Source organism: Myotis yumanensis, unplaced genomic scaffold, assembly GCF_028538775.1.
Source record: "Myotis yumanensis isolate MYYU_CA2020_CCGP unplaced genomic scaffold, mMyoYum1.0.hap1 SCAF_5, whole genome shotgun sequence".
Lineage (NCBI taxonomy): Eukaryota > Metazoa > Chordata > Mammalia > Chiroptera > Vespertilionidae > Myotis > Myotis yumanensis.
The window spans coordinates 103,621,744-103,646,410 of record NW_027223756.1 but is presented as its reverse complement, the minus strand read 5'-3'; the positions used below and the strand labels follow the sequence as shown (position 1 = coordinate 103,646,410).

Sequence of the window (24,667 nt, the reverse complement as noted above, 5' to 3'; positions counted from 1 at the left end):
AGTTGTAATCTCATTAATATGGTACTTTATAGTATATGCTTAGGTAGAAAGTAAACCCTAATTAGGAAAAATCTTAATAAAAATCAGTTTACATTTCAACTTTGTGAATTTTATATATTAATTATTACTTTACCTTACAAAACATACACATTCATTTTTCTTTCCTTCTTTTTTTCCCAGCCAGTACATTTCACATTTTCTTTATAGGCAATAGAACAGCTAATAGTTGTTTTATTATTTTTAGGGTTTTCAAGGACCACGGCAAGTGCCAAAGAAAATGGTTATTATGGAAAATGGCGAATCAGCCGCGTCACTTGAGGCTGCAGCCCCTGGCCCTGCTCTACTCTCTCTGTTCTCGAGCCCTCCTCCTCTGTTTGCTGCTGCTGGCAGGAAAGAAGTAAGCAGCGTGCCAGCAGACCTCAGGAACATTGTCGTCCGCAAGGACGGGAGGAGTGGCCCACCGATTTCTCCCGTCGGCTCTGGCCCCTTCTCCAGGAGTAACCCCGAGAGGCTGAGGGAGGAGGGTCATCTTTGCTCTCCTGTCAGTTCTGCTGTCAAGGCCGCCGTTTCTTTACTGCCTGACGAGCCCACGAGAGGACACCGCTGGGCACCTCGCTGTTTAGGAGTCACACAAAACCTCAGGAGCAAAGCACAGATCCTGGCTCTGCTGAAGTCCGCGCCAGCCATTGTGTCTGAGGAAGTGGACACTGAGATGTCAGCACATGTCCCTCGAGCACAACCACAAGGAAGCTTACACATTCCTACTGAACCAAAGTGCTTTGTTGAACAGGGAGCGTGTGCTGTGGGGAGAACAGAGAGCTTGCAGTGCCAGCGACCACCAGAGAGCACTGGGAGCAGGGGCAGCCGGTGGGCTGTGTACTTACCCTCACAGCCTCCGCCTGCTCATTCTTCTGCTGTAGCTGGAGATGAGCTGGACAGGGAGCCCCAGGCTCAGGGAGATGACCTCAGTTTAAATCTGAGAGACTTTTTGGGACAAAAAAGGATCCAGTTGTTCGAAACAGATGTGGAAAAGTTTAATGGAGACAAGCTGGTAGACAATGCTGATTCATCCTGGGATCGGGAAGTAAAATTAGAAATTCCTTCATTCGGTGAAAGCTTATCCGTTACCCGTGGCAATTTGGGAAAGGATGGCTTAGTGTCAGGGTCTGACATGCAAGGAACTGTTCAAATGCCTGTTAATCAGGATGACCAGGTGTGCGTAAAAAGATCCGCTCTTCCTAAAGAAAATGCTCCGGAGATAGATGCCTGTGGGACGCCAGAAAGGGCGTGTGAACAAGCAGTGTCTCACCTGCCAGCATCTGAACGTCCACAGTTTGAACCTTCACTGAGTGACAACTCTCAGATCTCTGAAGCCGTCACTGACTCGTTTTCTAGGACGAATACGGACCCTGAAAGTCTTAGTATTCATGGACCCGTGAGTCATGTAACACAGCCAGTTTTGGAGGTAAATTTTAATCTGAACAATTTTGAAACCAGTGACACGGAAGAGGAACCCCAGGAAAGCAACAGAATGTCCCAGGACCCAGAGGATTGGGAAAGGGAGGCCTTGGCTGATGGCTGCAGTTCAGGGGTTCAGAGACGATGTGAGGGTGTGCGCTGTGAGGAGGGTGGCGGTGCACCCTTGCCTCTCTTAACGCCTATTGGGGGTAAACCTACAGAGCCGTTTCCTCCCCCAGAGGCCCTGCGGCCACAGCTTTGTGGGACAGCTGCACTTACTGGGTATGAAGCCGCGGGGTGCAGTGCCTGCACTGTAGGGTGGACCGATGATGTGGATGCAGGTAAGGAAGCTGCTAATAGCCCTACCCACAAAGTCATAAGTGACTGTGATTTTGCTTCACTCCCGGATAATTCTAAAGGCATAAATTCAAATTTATATATTCCTCATTTTTTAAACATAGACACTAATCAGACTCCTGAAAGCAACCTATTTTCAGGACAGACTCCACCTTGGCCTTTTTTTATGGGATGTGACTTAGATACAAATGATGAACAGGTTTTACCGTCAACCTCTGGCAGTGACGACAGTATCCAACGATTACATGCCAGTCAGAGTCACTTTGACGAATGTATTGCTCTTGATAAATCAACCCCCCAAGTTTCCAATTCTTTGTTTTACCCTCTGGGAGGAAAGCGTCCTATTTCCAAAGACACAGGAACACATATTGCTGAATCTGAAGATTTGGGAGGGATTCCGAGTTTACCGCATGACCATGTTGAAGTAGATACTGCTGGAGCAAGCAGACAGTCCTGGGATCGTCCTAGGAATTCTTCAGAACTCTCTGGATTAGTAAGCAGTATTTCCCTTTTAAAGTCACTGTCTGAACACAGTACAGCTTTAGAAGGCTTGGAAATGCTGAAAAAGAAAAATCCTGCCTTTAAACAACAAGCAACCCTGGAGACGCAGCCCGAGAGCAGCCCTGAAGGTTAGGATGGCCTGTCTGTTTTGGATTGTTCTCTAGAGCTTCAAGGATGAGGAGACCCTTGCTCTGGAGGCTACGTTAGGGAATTACATAGCATTCAGATGGGTAATACATGTCCTTGGTAAGCCGTTCCGATAGAGCAGCGGTTCTCAACCTGTGGGTCGCGACCCCTTTGGGGGTCGAACAACCCTTTCACAGGGGTCGCCTAAGACCATCGGAAAAACACATGTAATTACATATTGTTTTTGTGATTAATCACTATGCTTTAATTATGTTCAATGTGTAACAATGAAAATCCATCCTGCTTATCAGATATTTACATGACGATTTATAACAGTAGCAGAATTACAGTTATGAAGTAGCAACGAAAATAATTTTATGGTTGGGGGTCACCACAACATGAGGAACTGTATTAAGGGGTCGCGACATGAGGAAGGTTGAGAACCATTGCAATAGTCTTCCTTTCACACTCCCGCAGCCCACTCAGCGCGGTTTCCCCAGAGTGCCCTCCGCACGTCTGAAGACACATGTAAGCAAACGTGTTTTATGGGCCATTCCTGACATACATTTTTGGACATGTGCTGAGAGCTGCTATTTTTTAAAAAGTCGTGAGGTTACAGTGATCATCTCTAGTTCCACTTCCACTCCTTAGGGCTCTCTTTCCTCCATCCCACAATGTGTTCCTTTGTTCCCACCGTGAGAAAAGGCCAGGTTCCCAATCACATCAGTCCATTTCCTTCCACAGTCTGCACCACACGGTTCCAGATTGCACACCAGTGTCACTGCAGCACAAAATCCTTTGCAGTTTTTTGTTTTTAGACTATCTCCTCCTGTGAGTATAGAGCTGAGTATTACGTTCAGTAGTTACCTGGGCTACTTTTTTCTCCTCCAGGTGATTATATTATTCAGTATAAATATAGTTCATTAGGTTTTTTTGGCCATCCTTGTTGGTTTGTTTTTATTTCTATGAAAAATACTGACCTGGTTCAAAAGTCAAAGCCATATGCAGGCGTGTGCTCCTGCCTTAGGCCTTCCCCCTGCCCGTCCTGCTGCTGTAGTAGCCGCTGTGTCACACCCGTGCTTCCTTTCGCAAACAAACAGCTCCTCAAGGATCTCCTGTCCCTTGTTCAGCAGACCGCGCCACGCTCTGTACTCGTTAGCACCTTGCTTCTCACCTGGCAGTGCCTCCTGGAGGTCACGAATGCAGAGGCCTCGTTCTGTTTACAGCTCTGAGGCTCCTGTGGACGGGCCATCGCTGATGCACCCTGTCTCTGGTGTTTCCTGTCACAAATAACGTGACAGTAAGTCACCTACTGTGTCCATATAAGTATGTGGGCTTTCTGCATATTGTTGGAAGTATGCGAATAGGTAGCAGTGTGGCTGCGGGTGGAAATGTCTGTAAATACTGCACAGTCATCACTTCTCACCCCACCGGCATGGACGGCAGCCTGTTTCCCCACGGCCCGGCCAGCCTCGTGGGCGAGAAGTGGCATTTCACTGCATTTACCTTTGTATTGCTATTACGACAAGGGAAATGGATCCACTTTTCATATGTTTAAGCAGCATTTGTATATATATATATTTTCATGTCTTACCCCTTGTCAGATTTTTAATAGTGGTTTTTATTCTTGTTGATTTATACATGTTCATGATATATTATGTATTAGCCCATTACCTGTGATATATGTTGTAAATATTTTCTTTCAGTATATCATCGCTCTTTTTACTTTGCTTATGGTATGTTGCCAACAGTATTTTTAAAAAGAAATAATACAGAACATTAGTAAATACAGTAAACATTATGTACACCTGAATGTGAATGAATAATGTACAATACTCAAAGAAAAGTTAAAATTAAATTCTTAGTTGGCTAGTTCAAGGAATTCCTGAGAAAAATAGGAATAAGTTATTATAAATGCTAAATGTTTCTTTAAAATGTAGTTAAATTTGATGATGATCATTACAATTTATTTTCTAAAAAATTAAAGAAAAAGTCTGAAAAATAAATATGGGTAGTTACAATTATACAATACCATAAGGATACAAATTCCTACTATGAAGATTTAAGAATTTTAGAATTTAATTTTGGGAAATCTCTTTTTTCCTCATCAAGGTGGAAAACAAAGTCCCATACATTCTCTTTATTTGCAGTAGTTATGTTACATAAAGTCACCGCAAACATGATGAGCCATAGCTTTCAGGGGAAATACAGGATTAGGTTCCTTCAGACCTCAAGTCAGAACATTGTCATGAACCCATAAATACAAAGTCCTGTGTTAGTGTGTTAAAGACCCTGTAATTTATGTAGTTGATTCATTAACATCGAAGTCATAGCCAACAGCTTTATGACAAAAATTGGAAAATGTGGCACTAAATAGACCAGGAGAAGACACTGTTTACAGTAGAAACACTGAAACAAGAAGTCAAATGCTAATTTAGAATTTGTTCCCTGGGTGGAAGTGGTAAAGGAAAACCAGCTTTTATCCAGTGCCTTTTTAAAAATCCTCACCTGAGGACATGCTGAGAGAGAGAGACGTGGATGGGGGAGAGACACATTCATCGGTTGCCTTTCTGTATGAGCCCTGACCAGGGATCAAACCCAAAACCCAGGCCTGTGCCCTGACTGGGAGTGGAACTGGCAGCCTTTTGGTGCACAGGACGACACTCAACCTGCTGAGCCACACCAGCCGGGTGTCCAGTTCCTTGTTAAAGCTCTTTAAATAAATAGCTTCAAGTTCTAAAATCCACTTGTTTTTGCTTCATTTATTGTTTTCAACAGGAAGATAATGAAACAAATGGCTAAAAATGAAGTTATAGCTATGAGTTGTTGTTTTTTACAGTGATAAGCACTTTAAAATGATAGTCTTCTTGGTGCATTTCGTAGAAATTGAGGTGGTTGAGTATGGACGTTTTTAGAAGAAAAATCTATTTTTAAGCAGATACCCATCTGCACCGCTCGTGTTTTCTTGTCTTCGGTCTCAGCTGCAGTGTTACTCCTCATGAGGGGTCTTCCCATCGTCCTGTCTACACCGCTCTCATTCTTCATGGATGGGAACCTTTGTGTCTCAGTCTGGCTTTGCCTGGTTTGTTTATTTCCTGTGTCCCTCCCTTTTTGAGGGACCTTATTTGTTTGTCACACTGTTTGTCCAATGCCTGGCCCACTGGGCATAGGAAATCATTGAAGATTTTTTTAACAGTTATCAAGACTTTGCCACATCTTAAAACTTAAATTTTATTCCTTGTTTCATTCAGTTTTAGAAAAAAGTTTTAAGAAAATGTCAGAGCACTGCTGCGTGTACGTTGAATAAAATCACTAGGCTTTGTCTGTTACAGCTGGGAAGCCATTGACTATAGCAGTTTCGCCAGCCGGTCCCCAGTTTCCTCATCTGGACCAGGATTCTCAACCGGTACGTTACTTTTTCTATCACCATATTTTATTTTATTTTTTAAAATACATTTTATTGATTTTTTACAGAGAGGAAGGGAGAGGGATAGAGAGTTAGAAACATCGATCAGCTGCCTCCTGCACACCTCCCATTGGGGATGTGCCCGCAACCAAGGTACATGCCCTTGACCAGAATCGAACCTGGGACCCTTCAGTTCACAGGCCGACACTCTATACACTAAGTCAAACCGGTCAGGGCACCATATTTTATTTTGATATGGAATGCTCTGTAGTTCATAATGAGGTTAGAATATACAGAGAATCCCAAGCTAATCTAGGTTCATGACCTTCCCTTGTATCTTAGTAATAATGTCTTCATCCCTCGGCCAAAAGAAATACCCAGCAGTTCCCATGTACTGTGTAGTTGGTGTCCTAGTAACTCGATAGGCGTTTTCTTTTTCCCAGTTTTACTGAGATATGATTGACAGGCACCATGGCATGAGGTGGAGGAATGCAAGGTAATGCATTGTGAACGATCGCCACAAGCATTTTACTTTTGAATAAACACAGTTTCTAATGGGTTGTGTGCATCGGGCACTGCACAGCTGCTCGGACCTGGGCCCAGGTTAGATTTCTTGCTCCACATTGATTCCCGCATGGGAGCTGATTTTATCACAGCAATTTCCTAAAACCCAGCTTCACAAGGACATGGTGGTGTTGAAAGAAATGATGGGAGATGTGACCTTGAGTTAGTTTGCTCAGTGTCTGACATGTCGAGTGACACTGTACTTCGCTCAAATGTAAAACATCTGCAGAAGCCAAAGTACTGCCATGGGAACCGTGGCGGGAACATAGAAACACCAGCACAGCCAGGATGGGTGGGAGTTCTGGAGCTAGTCCTCCAGGTCAGCGCTCAGGGCGGACCCTCGGCACTCCCGGAGGACAGTTCCTTCATTACAGGGCACTGCTCTTCCAGCAGGCAGTGAGGACAAAGGTGAAATGTTCCACTTGCCCCATTTTGTATTTCACTCCAGTTTCCATGTTGGTTTTTTTCTTTTCATCTTGATTTTCCTCCCTTTTTTAAATACAGAGATAATTATTAACATTTCCAGCTTTTGGGGGGCCTGTTTTTAAAAATATGGTTAGATTGATGTGTACAAATAGCTTTATATCCTTTTCATCCTCACATTATTAAAGACTTTAAAAACATCTTCCTTTAAACAGAATTTTTATTTTATTTTTAATTGATTGATTTTGGAGAGAGAGAAATGATTTGTTGTTCCACTTATCCATGTATGTGTCCTGACCTGAGATTGAACCCAAAACCTGGCGTATCGGGACAGTGCTCTAACCAACTGAGCTACCTGGCCAGGGCCATAAATGTCTTTCACAGGTTATTTATATAAGAAATGTTTTAATAAAAGTTTCCTAACTTAATTTTTACAATACATAACAGGCCTGGTGCACAAAATTCGTGCACTTGGGGGGGAATCCCTCAGCCCAGCCTGTGCCCTCTTGCAGTCTGGGAGCCCTCGGGGGATGTCCGACTGACTCGGGGAGTGGGCCTAAGCTGGCAGTCAGACATCTTAGTGCTGCTGCGGAGGCAGGAGAGGCTCCCACCACTGCCGTTGTGCTCTGCCAGCCTTGATTCTGGCTGAGTGGCGCTACCTATGGGAGTGCACTGACCACCAGGGGGCAGCTCCTGCATTGAGCGTCTGTCCCCGGTAGTCAGTGCGCATCATAGCAACCAGTTGTTCTGCTGTTTGGTCAATTTGCATATTAGCCTTTTATTATGTAGGACTAGAGGCCTGGTGCGTGAATTTGTGCACTAGTGGGGTCCCTCGACCTAGCCTTTGAGCAGCCTTTGCATATCATTAGCATATTACACTTCGATTGGTTGAACAGACTACCGGGCACTTAGCATATTAGGCTTTTATTATATAGGATTATTAATAACAAACTATGACGGCCGAACTGGTTTGGCTCAGTGGATGGAGCGTCAGCCTGCGGACTGGAGGGTCCCAGGTTCGATTCCGGTCAAGGGCATGTGCCTGGGTTGCGGGCACATCCCCAGTGGGAGATGTGCAGGAGGCAGCTGATCAATGTTTCTCTCTATCGATGTTTCTGACTCTCTGTCTCTCTTCCTTCCTCTCTGTAAAAAAAAATCAATAAAATATATTTAAAAAAAAAAATAACCAACTATGACGTTCGCTAATGACTGATTACTATAAACAGGCTGCATTCATTTCCCTTATGCGCAGGCGCACCATTTCTCTCCACTAATACTGGCAGCGAATATTTTAGCAGCCGGTTGCCACGTCATTAGTCTTGTACTGACTTGTTTGGTGTGCACAACAGCGAATATTTTGCTTTCGGAGAACAAGAAAAGTAGGTTTATTTGTGTTACGCTTATTAATTTGTGCAATTATTCAGTATCTGGTAAGTTAATGTTCAAGAAAAAAACATTTTTATTAAAATGTTCTTTTATTTTCAGTTAACGATGACTCATTTATTTCAGCCCTTTGTATTCAGCATTCTCTATCGAAATAAACCTACATTTCTATGAAAATTGAAGCTTTTTTTTTTGTGGCCACACAAACTTAAACCTTGTTTATTTGGCCCATGTTAGCCTTTGAGTTTGACATACTTGATGTACAGCATTACTTTAGTAAAGGTTTTTACCTACAAATCATTGTTTACATTTAAGTTATTTTCTGAGACTGGATTCCCAGAAGTGTAACTAACCTGAAAGGCTATGAACAACTTTCCTAGGTTCTTGATATAAATTGTCAAATCTAAAAATCTTACTGTTTACAATATGAATATTTAACTTCATGTTCATCGTACTGTTGAAGTCTTTTAAAATTCTTGCAATGTGAAAGTAGTCTTTAATCAAATTTAGTTTTTATTCATTTGATTGTCGTGGTGTCCTCACATTTATGTCTAAAGTTTGCATGCTGTTTGTAACTTGCTGTTGCCTTTGCTTTCTCTTACGTTAGTGTTCTGCTCCCAGGATGATGAGAGAAAATGACCAAGTGGACCCAGGTGGACCAGCGCAGTCTCTGCCGGTGAGTTAACTTATAAAACGTCACGTTGCCGAAGTTACATTTGTGCATGTGGATGTGGCGTATAATTTTATGTTTGTGTTTTACACTGTCAGTTTCAAACTTACTTGTAACTAGTTACCGGTCATACTCACTTAGCTGAACCTGCTATCTTTTGTGTAAATGCCCCGTGTTGTCTGTAGGATTAGGTAAATAGCCAGTCTTTTTCATTAAGCTAGTTTTGCAAACACACAAGCATCACCTGATCCATACATCGTCGTTGGCGGTCACAGCTGCACTCACAGCTCTGCTGCCTAAAACCGAGCAGGACAAACAAATCCATGCTGTGGTGACTCGGTCACTTATCTTTTTTTTTTTTTTTAATTTCTTTATTGATTAAGTTACTGCATATGTGTGCTTATCCCCATACTACCCCTCCACCCCCCCCACTCATGCCCTCACCCCGCTGCTGTCTGTGTCCATTGGTTAGGCCTATATACATGTATGTAATCAGTCACTTATCACCGTATATGATAAAATCATAGGCAGTCAGCAATTGCATCATATAACTACAAGTGACCACGTTTTTGTTGGTTTTTTCCCACTGGAAAAAAATAGAGTTTAAACTTTTTCAAGGACAGTTATTACCAAGTATAAACTGCAAATAAACACCATCACTGTATTTTCCTCCAGAATACGTTGCCATTTAAGATATATATATTTGGTTTTAGAGAGAGAGGAAAGGAGAGAAACATTAATTGGCTGCCTCCTACACGCCCCCTACTGGAGACCGAGCTAGGAACCTGGGCATGTGCCCTGACTGGGAATCAAACCGTGGCCTTTTGGTGGACTGACCACGCTCAGCCACTGAGCCACATCCGCTGGGCGTCACGTATTGTTTTAGAAATCTGTTGTAATCTCACAGTCATGGGAAAGGTCTTACAGTCTTTCAAAGTAAAATTTTAATCTTTATTTCTGTAATTACTTTCTTACTACACTTACTACAGCTGTCTTGAAATTAAAATGTTGCCAATATCTTGTGTTTTTTGGTTGCTAGATGATTCATTCTTTAAATAAACTGTTACACTGTTTATAGTTTTTCCTCCTTTAATTTCATACTAATCTTTGAATTAAATAATTCTCATTAACATCAGCTTTAGGTTTGATGACTGATTTATAATGAACCCAGTAATTTTTTCTAGTGTTAAAGGTTCAATGACAGTTTTAGAATCAGGATTTTCCCAGGCGTTTTGAGGTTAATTAGCATGGCACCTCCTCTGTAGAGCAGCCCTGTGCCGGGGTCGCTTGTTACATGTCTAGAGAGACAGAAGCAAGATAGAAATGACAAGTGTGTTTCAAAGGCAAACCTAGCTTCCAGTTTGGAGCATTTTCCCATCAGACTCCTGAACACACTCACTGGTCTTTTATTCTAGTTCTTTCCCTTGGGAAGTGAAGAAGAGACTGTTTTTCCAGCTGTTACTCCTACACAAATAGAGAGAACAACCTGGGACCCTCAGGTAAAACTTGTGAAGAACATTGGTTTTCTAACTGAATGTGTTTTCCTGCGGTTTTTCACACAATCATCAGAGCTTTCATAGGCAGGGGGTGGTGAGCGTAACAGTACCCCTGATTTTAAGAATAAGAGACGAGAGGGTTCTGACCCGCGTTAGGTCTTGAGTCCTCGCTGTGTTACTAGTGACCTAACCAGTGCGTGTGCCTAGGAGGCCCGAGGGGCTGGCCATAGGGCTGTGAAGTGCAGTTGATGACAGTTCCTCACAGCCGTGACCTGTAGCGCCCACACGCTGACGTGGCGCACAGGTGCCCATAGCCCAGCCCTAGGGGGCGCTGGAGAGGCAGCATCCCCGCCTGGCCTCGAGCTGACTCTACTCCTGCACCCAGCGACTCGGGAGGGAGCCACGGGCACCGTGGAGCCAGGCATCCGTGTGTGTGGAACGTGCATTCGCCAGCACAGCAGACGCTGTACAGTGGAATGCGTATTTTTAAAATTCAGAGTAATGTTTTCAACAGAAGTCCTGGGGCATTTTAGATTTGATTTTCCTTTCAAATGTGTGACCTAGAATATTTATTTTTAACTAGGAGAATATTCCTATTATGCCTTATGGTCATTTTTTTCATTTATCAGTTAGAAATAAATTCATCCTCTAGGTACATTCCTTTGGCTCGATTAGCCTTCTTACTTTTCCAGTTCTGGGTAGGCTCGGTCCCCCGTGTGCTGTGAAAACGCCAGCGCTCTCCCGGGAGTGGGGAGCAGCAGAGAAGGCTGCAGCCTGAGAGCTGGCCGCCCGGGCAGCGCCCCCTGCTGCCTCTGTTGGGGTCACGCTCAGGCTCTCCCAGCAGGGGATCAAATCTTCTGGGAGGCAGACCCTCAGAGGGAAGCCTGATACTTACAAACTTCAGGAAAAGGCTCCCTGTGCTCCTCCCCTTCCTGCTGTCCTGTTTCTTGCTGGCGCCTCTGCCAAGCTTGGTGTGAGGACTTCCTTGGCGCCGGTGGAGCAGAGGGCTCTGTCCTCAGTGCTGCCAGCAGGGCTGGTTCCGGTAGCAGGAACGCCGCAGTGACCGGCGGGTCTGCAGGGGTCCATCCTGCAGTGGGCGGGGAGGGCAGAGTGGGCAGTGTGTGCCCCTGGCTCAGGTAGCTCGTTACCCGTGCAGTTCTGTGCTCATAGTAAATTCACACTGATTGCTGTTGAACGGGAGCCCAGGTAAATTAGGGCAGTTCCGTCCCCTCCAGTGAGTCGCCGGGAAAGAGCATTAGTCCCCTCGTCACTATTTACATTAGTGATATTAACAATATGAACAGAGCCGAAACCGGTTTGGCTCAGTGGATAGAGCGTCGGCCTGCGGACTGAGGGGTCCCAGGTTCGATTCCGGTCAAGGGCATGTGCCTGGGTTGTGGGCACATCCCCAGTGGGAGATGTGCAGGAGGCAGCTGATCGATGTTTCTCTCTCATCGATGTTTCTAGCTCTCTGTCTCTCTCCCTTCCTCTCTGTGGAAAATCAATGGAATGTATTTTAAAAAACAAACAACAAAAAAAACCCAAACAAACAAAAAAAACCAATATGAACAGAAAGCTGACATGTGTATTGTTTTCTCTGTCTAATTACATTGTGAACACGTGTCCATTGTTCCTCACTTCCCTGTAGCCTGTTGAGTTCCAAGGGCACCAAGTGCAGGGGTCGGCGACCAGCGCTGTGATGGTCCGAGGGCACTGCCCGCCGCTGGGCTGTAGCCAGCTCCCGGGTCACTCCGCGCACAACAGCCCCACGGCCGACACCTGTGCTTGGGCGGCCCAGCTGCCTCGCGCTTGTGTGCAAGTTGACTTCTTGCAGGTAAAAAGGTTTTTGTTTTTATAATTTTTTATTGTTGAAAGTATTACATATGTTCTCCTTTCCCCCATTGACTCCCTCTAGTCCCCCCACCCCCCTGCCCCAGTAAAAAAGTTTTTAGTTGCATCTCCCAAAATCATTTCCCATGTGTCAGTGGTACATTTTATGAAGGGAGTATGTTTAAATCTTTGTACAGTTGTAACTTGAAAAAGAATTCAGTAAATTGACAAGAAACATAACATCTCAAATCAAACTAAATAGGGCAAAAATATTTTATTTGGAAGATTTACTTCTTTTGTAGGATCAGGACTTTAAAGGATCACTTTTCCCTTCAGAGAAGACTGGGAATTTATGACAATAGTGTACAGGCAGGTTACATTTGTTTAGCAGCTAGTAGATTTTTTTCTTCTATTTTCCCCCCAAGTATGACACCAAGTACCTCGCATTGCTACCCGCTAGAAGCCATGCCTGGGTGTCTTTGAGCAGTATCTGTTAGAGAGATGTTTAAATTTCCCTTTCATTAACCATCGTACACGTTCAGAATAAGCACACAGCTCAGGAATGACCTCAGAGCAGATCCACCCTCAGGAACAGCATGACCAGCCTCCCAGCAGCCCCCTCTCCCAGTCTTGCTTGTAAAGTTGCATGTGAGTAGCGGGCAGTCCTGACATCCATCCCTGCTGGTGCCGGTGGCTGTAGTCACGCGTTCCCGGGGCCGGTGGGTGTGCCATTGTGTGAACGCCCCAGCTCTCCATACCTCAGGGGCTCACGCCACAGCCAACACCCATGTGCTGTGAACACCTGCCCACATGGCATCTTCTGTTAGTCACATGGTCCAGAGGCGGGATTTCCTGTCTTCCTTGTAGGGGACAAGGCTCTGCTTTCCTGAGATTGCAGAACTGGTGGGTGGGCGCCCCCAGCTGGACGGTGAGTGAGAGGGGAGGAGACTGGGCACAGGAGCAGGCCAGACACCGAGTCCTGCCTGTGAGGGTAACAGTGTGAAGTTGTCCCTGAAGGGGTGTCAGCAGAAAGCCCTGCGACTTGATTGACATGCTGTGGGGGGTCTGACGGGTGAGCAGTGGGAGCAGAGAGCCCGGGTGACGGTGACTTGGTGTGGGGTTGTGTCAGGAAGCGTGCAGAGGACTTGACAGGGACACAGGTGTCATTTGGAGGAGACGTGTGGCTGCTGCTGGATTGGATGTGGAGGGTGGGGGGAGACAGGGAGAGAGACGCCTACCTCTGGAGGGGGGACCGAGTGGTTCCCAGGTGAGTCAGGGGAGGGATGTCGGTCAGCTCCGGCCGCCGCACAGAGGGTGCAGCTCGCGTGTTTACACACATTTATTGCTCATATTTCTGAGGCTGGAAGTCCAAGCTCCAGGTTCTGGCTGCTTTGGTTTTCTCTCGAGGACTCCTCCTGGCTCATAAGTGGCTGCTCACTGTGCGCTCACACGGCCGTTCCTGTGTGTGCACGTGTGTGTGTGCATGTGTGTGCGCACGTGTGTGTGTGCACGTGTGTGTGCATGTGTGCGCGCACGTGTGTGTGTGCACGTGTGTGCATGTGTGTGTGCATGTGTGTGCGCACGTGTGTGTGCACGTGTGTGTGCATGTGTGTGTGTGCACGTGTGTGTGTGCATGTGTGTGTGTGGGGGGGCACTCATTCTCTCCCATCAGGCCCCTCACGTAGCCTGTGAGTTCCTTTAGCTTTCACCTCTTACAGGCCCTTTTTCCAAGTACAGGCACATGCATTTGGCTTTCACATGAATTTGGGGGCCATCTGTCAGCCATGTTAGATTTTTAAGGTGATCGATTTCTGGAAGCGACAACAAAATTAAAGGCATCTAAAGAGTAACAGTGAAGAAGATGACTGTTGCGGTCTGGGACAGATCCAAAAAGGTCACTCATTTGGGAGCAGTACCTTGACGTTTAGGTCAACGATAGGTCTGCTCTAGGCCTGAGGACGTCATGGGCGCTGCTCAGTCCTTGGTCTTCCTGCTCCGGATGGACGTCTCGGCCTGAGCCCCTCAGAACCAAACCCGTAACCCAGTCAGTGCAGGTCAGAGTCTGTCGTGTTTCAAGGAAACCCAACAGGCTTTCCGTTCTGTAGTTCACTTTCTAGTTTGCTTTTTTGAGTAGCAAATGGTGTATTAGTAAGTACTCAGTACGTGGTCTTAGTGGCCTCATTTCACTTGAACAGGAGACAGGAAAGAAATGAAAAGAGTAAATGCGTGCTGCTCTTCAGAAACTGGGGCCTGTGCCCGGCTGGCGTGGCTCAGTGGTTGAACGTCAGCCTATGAACCAAGAGGTCATGGTTTGATTCCCAATCAGGGCACATGCCCAGGTTGCGGGCTCAGCCCCATTGGGGTGGGGAATGTGCAGGAGGCAGCCAATCCATGATTCCCTCTCAATCGATGTTTCTATCTTCCTCCCTCCCTCTTCCTCTCTGAAATCAATAAAAATATATTAAAAAACAAATAAATAAAGTGTTTCCTCAGGGCCATCAGGAAGAAATGCCAAATCACTCTTAGGTCAAATCTTCCTCTAGGTCAGTGATGGCGAACCTATGATACGAATGTCAGAGGTGACACGCGAACTCATTTTTTTGGTTGATTTTTCTTTGTTAAATGGCATTTAAATATATAAAATAAATATCAAAAATATAAATCTTTGTTTTACTATGGTTGCAAAGATCAAAAAATTTCTATATGTGACACGGCACCAGAGTTAAGTTAGGGTTTTTCAAAACGCTGACACGCCGAGCTCACAAGGTTCACCGTCACTGCTCTAGGTCGTGTGGGACAGGCCATAGCCCCTGGGCCTGGGGAGCTGTGCAGCTCAGCACCTTCTGACTTGTCTCCTTCCAAACCAATGACTCCTACAAATTCTTGGTTTTGGATCACTTGGGCTTTTTGCGATCACAGTGTCACCTGTGTGGACACCATAAAAACGGCAACTAAGATTTTCTGCAGAGAGTATTGAACTGTAGGCTCCACTGAGGGCCCAGAGCCATGACAGCACGCACGTGTTAGAAGCAGTGAGCGCCGGCTGTGCTTGTTCAGAAGCCCAGCGGTAACCCAGAGCCCTCCCTCGCGGCCCCTTGGGAATGAGTGGGTGCCAGCAAGCCGGGCTGTCCCCGCCACCGCAAAGCGTACTGTGTCGGCTCTGCCACCACGGGCCTGGGGTCTGCTTACAGCGTGTTCCTTCTTGGGGTAGTTGCAGAGCTTCCAGAAAAACCATGTAGTAAAGCATGTCTCAGAGCAGAATGGGTGACCCATGGTTTCAGGATTCCCAGCCCTCGCGGCCTTTCTCACTGGGCCCTGGGGTCCCCACTGTCGGTTGGTTTGGGTGAGTCTATTCTGCCCTGTCCCGCGGGGGAGTCTGCCCACTGCGCTCCGCATGGTGTGGCCGAGGCGGCGTCTCACAGTGTGGATCACCGGCTCGCTCAGCCCGGGAGTGCAGTCCAGGCCTGCGGTCTGCAGCCTTGTTTCTCTCTGGACAGGTGCCCCCGCCCGCACAGGAGGGCTCAGCACCCAGCCCCACGGCCGCTTTCTCTCTGGGCTCACACGACGAGGCCTTCCTGCTAGAAGTCCCCGAGGGGGCCCTGCAAGCAAGACCGTCACCAGGTGGCCTTCCCTTCCTCCGCTTGCAGCTGTTCCGGGAGCTCTGCTGTCTGTCTGCCATGTCAGGGGAGCTTTCTATCTGAGAGGTTGTTACCAACTGAGAACACGTTGGACCAGACCCCAGTCATCCTGAAGCCTGCCCCGCCTGCCTGCCTGCCTCGGGGCTCTCCTGTGGCAGGTGGCTCTCCCCTCCCCTGGCTCTGGTTCCTCTCAGCGCTGGGCACCCGGGAGCCCAGCGTAACCCAGAGCCCTCCCTCTGCGGCCCCTTGGGAATGTCTGGTCTACACCATCGGTTACCCTGGCATGACCGGCTTCCCTTTTCTGCTCGGGGTCCTGGCAGTCTCCGCCAGCGCTCCAGCTGCTGCTGCCCGGGTGCAGGCCCGGTTCCCACATCCCGACCCCTGTGCGTGACCCGCTTCTCGATAGCCCGCTTCTCGATAGCCCTGCTTTCGGCAGGACCCTTCCTCCCCCGTCCTCTCCCGTGACCTCGTGCGTCTCCCCGGGTTCTGAGTTCTGCCGGGTGAGGCGTGCAGTCATGGGCTGTGGTTTGTTCTGGGTGGATGATACGAAAAAGCTTTGCAGTGTGCCTGGGTGTTGGGGAGCAGGTTTCATGGGTGTGGCTAGAGCAAACAGTACGATAGAGCCATTGTCTGAGACAGGTGAGTGACAGGTGCCTCCATAGTCACACCAGGAGCCTCTGCATTTTCCCTGGTCTCACCTCTGTCACTGTTGCTTGATGGCTTGTTGGCTCAACTACTGCTTTTCTAGCTTCCCAAGTGAACTCCAGTTTATTTCCTAAAAACAGACACTGCCAAGGAGGCACATTATTATCAAATAGGAAACAGCCCTGTCTGGCAAGACGTCAGGCCTGTATAGTCTCACGCAGCATTATTCATTTGCTTACTTATTCAACACATTATTGCTTTTTGCATTTTCAGGGCTATATCTATTACTGACACTCAGCCCAAACACGAACTCTTATCACATACAATAGATCAAACTAAAGCTAAAAATCTTTTCCCTTATGGTCAACATGTTAATTAGTGAGTGTAATAAATCTGTAAAGGAAGTTACATGGATACACAAACCTCAAACTTCAGTCTCTGGAGAAGAAATGTAAAGTGGAGGACAGTCTAGTCCGGGGTCTCATCCTGAGTGCCAGTTGGTCGTGTCACCTCTGGGCCTCGATGACCTCATTTGTGAAATGGATGACGATTCCCCTCTTGAGTGAAAGTTCCCTGAAAACTTCAGTGCCATGTAAACAGAATGTACTAATTGGGGGGAAATTGTCAGCTGAAGGGAAAAAGAAAAAGACAGTTTCAAGTTCATCACCTTAAAAAAGTTTTAGTATTTTCTTAAAATGTTTTTAAGATATATTTTTATTGATTTCAGAGAGGAAGGGAGAGGGAGAGACAGAAACACCAATGATGAGAGAAAATCATAGGTCATCTGCCTCCTACTTGCCCACACCGGGGATCGAGCCCGCAACCCAGGCATATGCCATGACTGGGAATAGAACCGTGACCTCCTGGTTCATAGCTCAACCACTGAGCCATACCAGCCAAGCTCAAGAGTCTTGTAATTTATCTTTGAAATTTTCCTTTTCTTGAGACTAAAACCATAAAAATTATATTTTATTTTAAAAAGAGCCCTAACTGGTTTGGCTCAGTGGATAGAGCGTCGGCCTGCAGACTCAAGGGTCCCGGGTTTGATTCCGGTCAAGGGCATGTACCTTGGTTGCGGGCACATCCCCAGTAGGGGGTGTGCAAGAGGCAGCTGATCGATGTTTCTCATCAATGTTTTTAACTCTCTGTCTCTCTCCCTTCCTCTCTGTAAAAAAAATCAATAAAAATATATTTTAAAAAAATAAAATTAAATGTGATTTTTTAAAGGCAAGTTAGTATTTTTGCTGTTTTGTGTAGATACCCACAGTTTTTCAGAGCCTAGGCAATGACTTAATACACTTTTATTTAATTGGCTTTTCCCCCAGGAATGGAAAGGTTCAGTTCCCTGGAGAACCAGCACCTTCCAAGGCTTCCTTCATTCAGTAGAGCCCGAGCTGCACTCGTGACTGCGCCCCCAGCGGATGCGCCCCCTGACGGAGACCCTGGGCCCTGGGCCGCCGCCTGGGGCTGGCAGCCGTCTCCCGGCTCTCCCGGTTCTCCCCTGTTCAGCCTGTGTGAGGAGCCAGCCGTTCTGCCTCCCAGCTCTGGGCCTGAGGACCAGAGTGAAACCCTTTTGTGTCAAGTGTCCATGGAGGCGACCCCAGGGGGTGTTTCACTTCATGGAATGTCTGCCCAAAGCAAGTGGCTGAAATACCAAAACACACCCCCGTGCGCCTTGCCGACTCCAAGCCAACCTGAGGCAGGTGTCACCGACGACGGCTTCCCTGCCTCGGCCGTGGGGCTGTGTGGTGGTGACACAGGTGAGAGACGCAGTGATGCCAGGGACAGCTCCACAGGCCCCACGCCTCTGCAGAGGGTGAGAGGCCAGCTCCTGCGGCAGCAGCAGGGCATTGGCACGTGGGACTTTGTTTGTGGAAGGAAAGCGCTGTCTTTGAGGCTGGAGTCTGCATCCAAGGCTGAGGACGCTCGGGATGTGTGGGAAGAGTCTGCGTGTGCGACAGGCGTGCAGGTGAGGACGTGTCCCGGTGCTCCCAGTAGGTGTCGTCTGAATTTCCACAGCCAGGATTTACTCCTGGAGCCGTGGCTTTGTGTGTTTGAGTTTCCGTAACATCTGCTTTGGCTGACGGTCTTGCCTAGCAGTTTGGGCGTTAAGTGAAGTTCCACATTGGGAAGCGTCTGGTGCAGCATTTAGCCCAGTGGGTTAACCATAGCTCCGACGGCTCCACGCCCCCCGTACTGCCGCACTGCGACTTTATTTTACTCAGCTCCGATTGCTGATCAGATCATCACTGAGGTAAAAGTACATCTCACACACGCTGAATGTGAGCAATTCTTTTTTTAAAGATATCTTTATCAATGGAAGAGAGAGGGAGAGGGAGATAGACACATAAATGATAATAGACAGACATCTGTCAGCTGCCTGTCTGGGAATCAAACCATGACCTCCTGATTCATGGGTGGAAGCTCAACCCCTGAGCCACACCAGCCAGGCAGCAATTCTTATTACAATTGTAGCAAAGATGGAGATACACAGTGATCCATTCGCATCTGCTAACTTTTTCCTCGCAAAGGGGCCGACAAGAAAAGGTAGTCCTATTTATTAACAGTGCTCGCGTGGCCATTCTTGCCACACTGGTTTTTCATTTAAACTTAGGAAGTTATTTTCAAGGTTTCTGGAAAAGTTTTTAAAATTGCTTCTTTTCTTGAACATATCTATAGGAAATAATTTACTTGTTGGTAATTAGCATTTTTTATTTTTTTTTTTATTTTTATTTTTAAAAAAATATGTTTTATTGATTTTTCACAGAGAGGAAGGGAGAGAGACAGAGAGTTAGAAACATCATTGAGAGAGAAACATCGATCAGCCGCCTCCTGCACATCTCCCACTGGGGATGTGCCTGCAACCCAGGTACATGCCCTTGACCGGAATCGAACCTGGGACCTTTCAGTCCGCAGGCCGATGCTCTATCCACTGAGCCACACCGGTTTCGGCAGTAATTAGCAGTTTTTAGTTGTTATATTAACCTGAGTTACTCCATTTCAGGAGATAAACGTCTCTGAGCTGTGCTTCCCCAGTGGACGGGAGAGAACATCTGCTCCTCTTCCCCGAAGGCAGACTCGCGTGCCCGCCGCCTTCCAGTCTCCCACTCACTACAAGCAGGTCTTCACCTCCTGTCTCGTAGGTATGGCTGCTGCCTTTCTGTTTCCTGTGCTGGTTGTGTGGCTGCGAGTGATGCAGTGTCCTACGGTGTGAGCCGTGTGGCTGTGAGCCGTGTGGCTGTGAGCGATGCAGTGTCGTACGGTGTGAGCTTTCGTGGTGTGAGCTTTCGTGGTGAGCTCTCCCCTTGGAGTGTGTTATCGCCCATGTTTACTCCAGAGTTTGACAGTAGCTTAATATCAGATCCACATTGTTTTAGCGATGGGAAATGACAGTATTCTCTTTCTCAAGTTATAGTTTTTTTATTTTCTTTTAAACTCGAAGTGTTACAAGTGGTTTTATTAGGAGGAAGTTTTAAGCATGATGCCTATCTTGACGGCTCGTTTTGCTGTCCAAGGGCAAGCCTTGCCTCTGAAGCTCAGTGTTGGGTTATGGTTCACCCTGTTCACAGGCTCTTCTCCAGTTTAACAAGCAGCACGTGTGACGCACACATGCAGTTATTGTGGCTGATTCCCACCTTCTCTCTGTAGAGCATCTGAATATCCTGCTGTGCGGGCTGGCACAGAGGCTGCGCAACGCTCTCTCTGCAGTCGACGTATCATTTTACACATCGTCACTCGGAGAGGGAGGGAGCGCTGCGGGAAACAGGGTGCCGTCCTGCCGCCACCAGCGGCCCGCGAAGCTCGTCATGGTGAAGAAGGAGGGGCCCAACAAGGTCTCGCTCCCCCTTCCCTCCTGTTGTCCACGAACATTGTCTCCTTAAAGGTGCAGGCACCTGTTGCTCTCACAGGCTCAGCAGAGTGTCAGTCTTGACCAGGAGCCTCTACCTGAGCTTTAGTCACTAACAAATGCTTAGGAACTGAGAGCTGAGTGGTGGGTGGAGAGGATGGAAGGAAGGTTACACCGCGGCCGGCAGGTAAGGCAGGAGGAGCACGGCCAGCCCCAGGGAGAGCCTGCAGGTCGGGAGGAAGGGACTCGGCTGCCACGGGCAGGGGGACAGAATGCACCCGACTTGTTTATTTCCTAAATGCGCACAGTGATGGGAGACGGCGTGCGGTGTCTGTGTCGGTGGGCTGTGTGTTCTCGTGAGACCAGGCTCGCACAGCAACACAGGTTTCCTCCGTTGTCTGCATGCTGAGCACGTAAGCCTGGTTTAAATATAGTTGTCAAACCAGGTCCATAAACCATATTAGAACCATGGGGTAGAGTGTTGTATGTTATCTGATGACATCGTTGTCATACGAGTAGTATGTTGTTGGTAGCAGGGGTCCTCAAACTACGGCCCGCGGGCCACATGCAAATACAAATATTGTATTTGTTCCCGTTTTGTTTTTTTTACTTCAAAATAAGATATGTGCAGTGTGCATAGGAATTTGTTCATAGTTTTTTTTAAACTATAGTCCGGCCCTCCAACGGTCTGTGGGACAGTGAACTGGCGCCCTGTTTAAAAAGTTTGAGGACCCCTGGAAGGGTTAGGTCTGAGTTTTACTTTAAAGAGCAGAGCAGTCTACACGCGTGTATCGTGTGCGCACATGCAGGTCAGTGAGCGGGAAAGGCTGTGAGAAGTGCGCCCGGTGCTCCCACACCTGCAGCTGCTCGGGCAGCTCGCAGGCTGGCTGGCTGTCGGCAGTGATCACTTTAAATCAGAAAAACAGCGCATTTTATTTTCCAAGTAAGCTTACTTTCTCAGAATAATGTAACATGTAACTTTTTGATAAGGAAAAAACAAGTGGAAAACTAGCTGGTTTTAAATTTTAATTTATTATTTCAATCAATGAAAAGATTGAGTTGTATAATGACGAACTTATTGGAGTGCATTAATGCCACGCAACCTTTGTGAAAGCCTCAGCACACATCATACAAGCGCTGGCCGGAGCTCATTGGTTAGAGCGCCATCCCGCTTTGCCAAGGCTGCGAGTTCCACCCCGGGTCAGGGCACACACAGGAGGCAGCCAGTGAGTGGAAGACAAATAGACCTTCCTCTCCCCCCCCCCCCCCCTCTCTCTCTCTCAAATCAATGAATTTTTAAAAAAGGACTTTCCTTTTAAAAAACCAGTATAAAGTAGAAACACTTTTTCTCGCTGAATTGTATGATCTCCTCAGGGCCGTCTCTTCTACGCCTGTGACGCACCCAGAGCGGACAGGTGTAACTTCTTTAAGTGGCTTGAAGAGGTGGCCCCGGGACACGTCACACAGGAGGACTCTCCGCCCGCCCTGGTGTTCAGTGATGTGAAGAGCATTGGCTTGTACCTGAGAAGCCAGAACGTCCCCGTCTACGAGGAATGCCAGCTCTCGGTGAGGTGAGTGCTGATAACACACAGTGTCCTGATCAGTCAGAAGGCAGTCGCCGAAGTCCTGGGAGAGACCGAGGAGATCCGGGACCTGGAAGCACACCTGGGTGTGTCCTGCTGAGATGGGAGCAGGTCCAAAAGCCGTGTGGGCCCCTCTCTGCACCAAGCAGTGTCAGCACTGCCAGGCAGCTGCAGGAACGCCATTTTCTAATCATTGTTATACACAATCCCAATCCCAAGGGCAACCCTACCGAAGCGCCACAGGCACGGCTTTGGTGAGGGCAGGGTCATGGTGGTGGCCTGCCACAGCCCGGACTGAGGTAACAAGTGCTGCGTTTGGAAACACATTTCATAGCAGTAGGACTGCCCAAAAGGGAGCTGTACTGAGCACGTGCATGAGAACTTAACAGCGTGCACCGGGAGCTCCCAGGTGCCGGCACTTAGCTGAGCACTGTGCGTGTCTATTCAGTCGTCGAATCACCTCTAAGAGGTGGAGATTACAGTTACAGCATCTCCTTAGGTGCTGAGACACTGTTTCTATCTCAGTCTCTTAAAACAATGATAATTCCCTGAGGGCTGCTGGTTCCTTCCTTGGACGCGGTATGTTTTTATTTTGTGTGTGTGTGAAAGCATGCGCACACACATCCTGGTCCTTACCTGCTGTATTTTAAAACAGTTGTGCCTTCAGACTTGCAGCTATGAAATAAGTTAGTCCTGGGGGTGTCACGTACAGCATGGTGACGATGGTTAGCAATACTGTATATAGTCTGTTTAAAAGTTGCTAAGGATAAATCTTAAAAGTTCTCATCACAAGAAAAAAATTTGTAACTACGTATGTTAACTAGACTTACCATAGTTGTCATTTCACTGTCTATTAGAATTACTGCGATGTACACCTGAAGCTAATATAAAGTATGTGCCAATTATATTTCAATTAACAAAAAATTTGTACCTTAATATTCAAATTCATTTTTGTTTTTTACTCATTTTGCAGAAAAGGATTTGATTTTCAAAGAAAACAGTATGGCAAAATAAAGAAGTTTACGACCGTACACCCTGAATTGTATCCTGAGCCTAAAAGCAAACTGTATCTCAAGCTGAGTCGGAAGGAGAGTTCTTCGGCTTATAGCAAAGGTAGGTTGGCCTGATCGTGTCGATGCCTCAGGCTCTGTGAACTCTCTCTATATTTATCTTTCAAATGTTGTTACTTTTACTTAATTGACCAAGAACCTTTACTTTCCCGCAGAGCAGCGGGGGTGACTGTGGAAGGGACTGAAGTCCTGTTTCCTTTCATGAGCAGGACTAGGATGCGTAGCGCAGTCCCTGCCTCAGTGAGCCACCTCGGCTGTCCGTGGGCATATTCCCCCCGCCCCCGACACACACACAGTTTGTTCACCTGAATCCCAACCTACGGTTCCTCAAAATGTCTCTAAGCGCACGTAGCCGCGTAATTAGATGTACATTCTGGCTTAACAGAAATATTTATATGCAGTGAAATATAAAACCAATTTTTGGTTGTGTTGCTACATTTAAACAATGTATGTTGCCTAAATAATTGGAATACAACTCAGAAATCCAAAATTGTCCTGGAAAACTAAAACAGTCAAAAAGTACAAATATTTAAAACTATAATAAAAATTAATATTTAGTTGTGTAATTTATTATCTGTATACTCATAATAAACATTACTATCCTAATCTTAGTTTTGCTCACAATTTTTAGCAAAGATGATCTATTTTAAACAGCTACAATTTCCTCGTATTCCATTATTATTTTAAATGTATCTCAACATTTATTTTCAAGGCAAAGAAACACAGACCTAATTCACTTCATGATAAGTACAAATGAGGAAATCTGAGAATTATAACCTCATAATTCTTTTATAAAGGGAACAGTCTGGGCATATTTTTAAAAATCAATTTATGCAACCAATGCTACTCCCAATAAATTTAATGAAAAGGGAAATGGAAAAAATCAGTTTATGAAGTTGGCTTATGGGAAAGTTATGTAACCGTAACTTGAACAAACTTAAAAAGGAAACAGCCAGGTGGCTCAGTTGGTTGAGCGCCGACCCATGCACTGCCTCGCTGCCAAGTCAGGGCACCCGCCCAGGTTGCGGGTTCGATCCCCAGTGCCCAGTGGTTGTGTGCAGAAGGCAAAACCGGTAGGTGTTTCTCTCTCACATGGATGTTTCTCTCTCCTCCCTCTCTGAAATTAATTAAGTATATATATTTTTAAGACATGAGTAGCTTTAAAGAGTAAAATATTTCTATCCTCAAAAGAGATTTATTCAAATACGAGTTTAAATCATGGGCTGGTTAAAAAAAAAAACAAAAGAAGGCAGAACAAGAATTCTTCGATGGTAAAGCTCAGTCATCATGTGGCTTTTCCCTGGGAACCGCGTCCGAATGCCGTCCCTCGCGCCTCCTGCCGGTCCCAGGAGGCAGAGCGGCCGTGTCTGTTCTGAGGGCCCGGGCCTCTCTGCTCTCGGTGACTGGCGCTTGGGTTGAGGTTCCTTCCCCTGAAAACCTGGGCTTTGCTTTCGGAGCCTGTTCTCCGGTTTCTTCATGAGCTTTTAGATCGTGTGAGTGGACAGGCTCTGAGCCAACTCCCTCGCCTCTTCGCTGGCTTGTTTGGTCATTTCTTATACCTGACGGGTTTCAAGTGTGTCTCCTTCAGGGAACACTTTTTAGGGGGATTTTTGTTCCAAAACAGAAGACTGGCAACTGCTTTCCTTTCTCATGTCTGTCTGCCGTTCCCA

At 46.7% G+C, this 24,667-nt stretch overlaps 1 protein-coding gene across 1 annotated transcript in view; it reads left to right on the top strand.

Moving 5' to 3' along the window:
- The window catches only part of ZGRF1 (zinc finger GRF-type containing 1), a 49,910-nt gene that overhangs the window by 7,094 nt on the left and 18,149 nt on the right, over positions 1 to 24,667 (top strand). Inside the window, exons 5-17 of the mRNA XM_070417041.1 lie at positions 245 to 2,444; positions 5,775 to 5,852; positions 6,576 to 6,578; positions 8,851 to 8,894; positions 10,304 to 10,387; positions 12,033 to 12,218; positions 15,712 to 15,860; positions 17,821 to 18,447; positions 18,521 to 18,537; positions 19,488 to 19,640; positions 20,146 to 20,330; positions 21,719 to 21,915; positions 22,901 to 23,040. Of these exons, the coding sequence (XP_070273142.1) occupies positions 245 to 2,444; positions 5,775 to 5,852; positions 6,576 to 6,578; positions 8,851 to 8,894; positions 10,304 to 10,387; positions 12,033 to 12,218; positions 15,712 to 15,860; positions 17,821 to 18,447; positions 18,521 to 18,537; positions 19,488 to 19,640; positions 20,146 to 20,330; positions 21,719 to 21,915; positions 22,901 to 23,040 (4,063 nt within the window). The remainder of the gene's footprint in view (positions 1 to 244; positions 2,445 to 5,774; positions 5,853 to 6,575; positions 6,579 to 8,850; positions 8,895 to 10,303; positions 10,388 to 12,032; positions 12,219 to 15,711; positions 15,861 to 17,820; positions 18,448 to 18,520; positions 18,538 to 19,487; positions 19,641 to 20,145; positions 20,331 to 21,718; positions 21,916 to 22,900; positions 23,041 to 24,667) is intronic.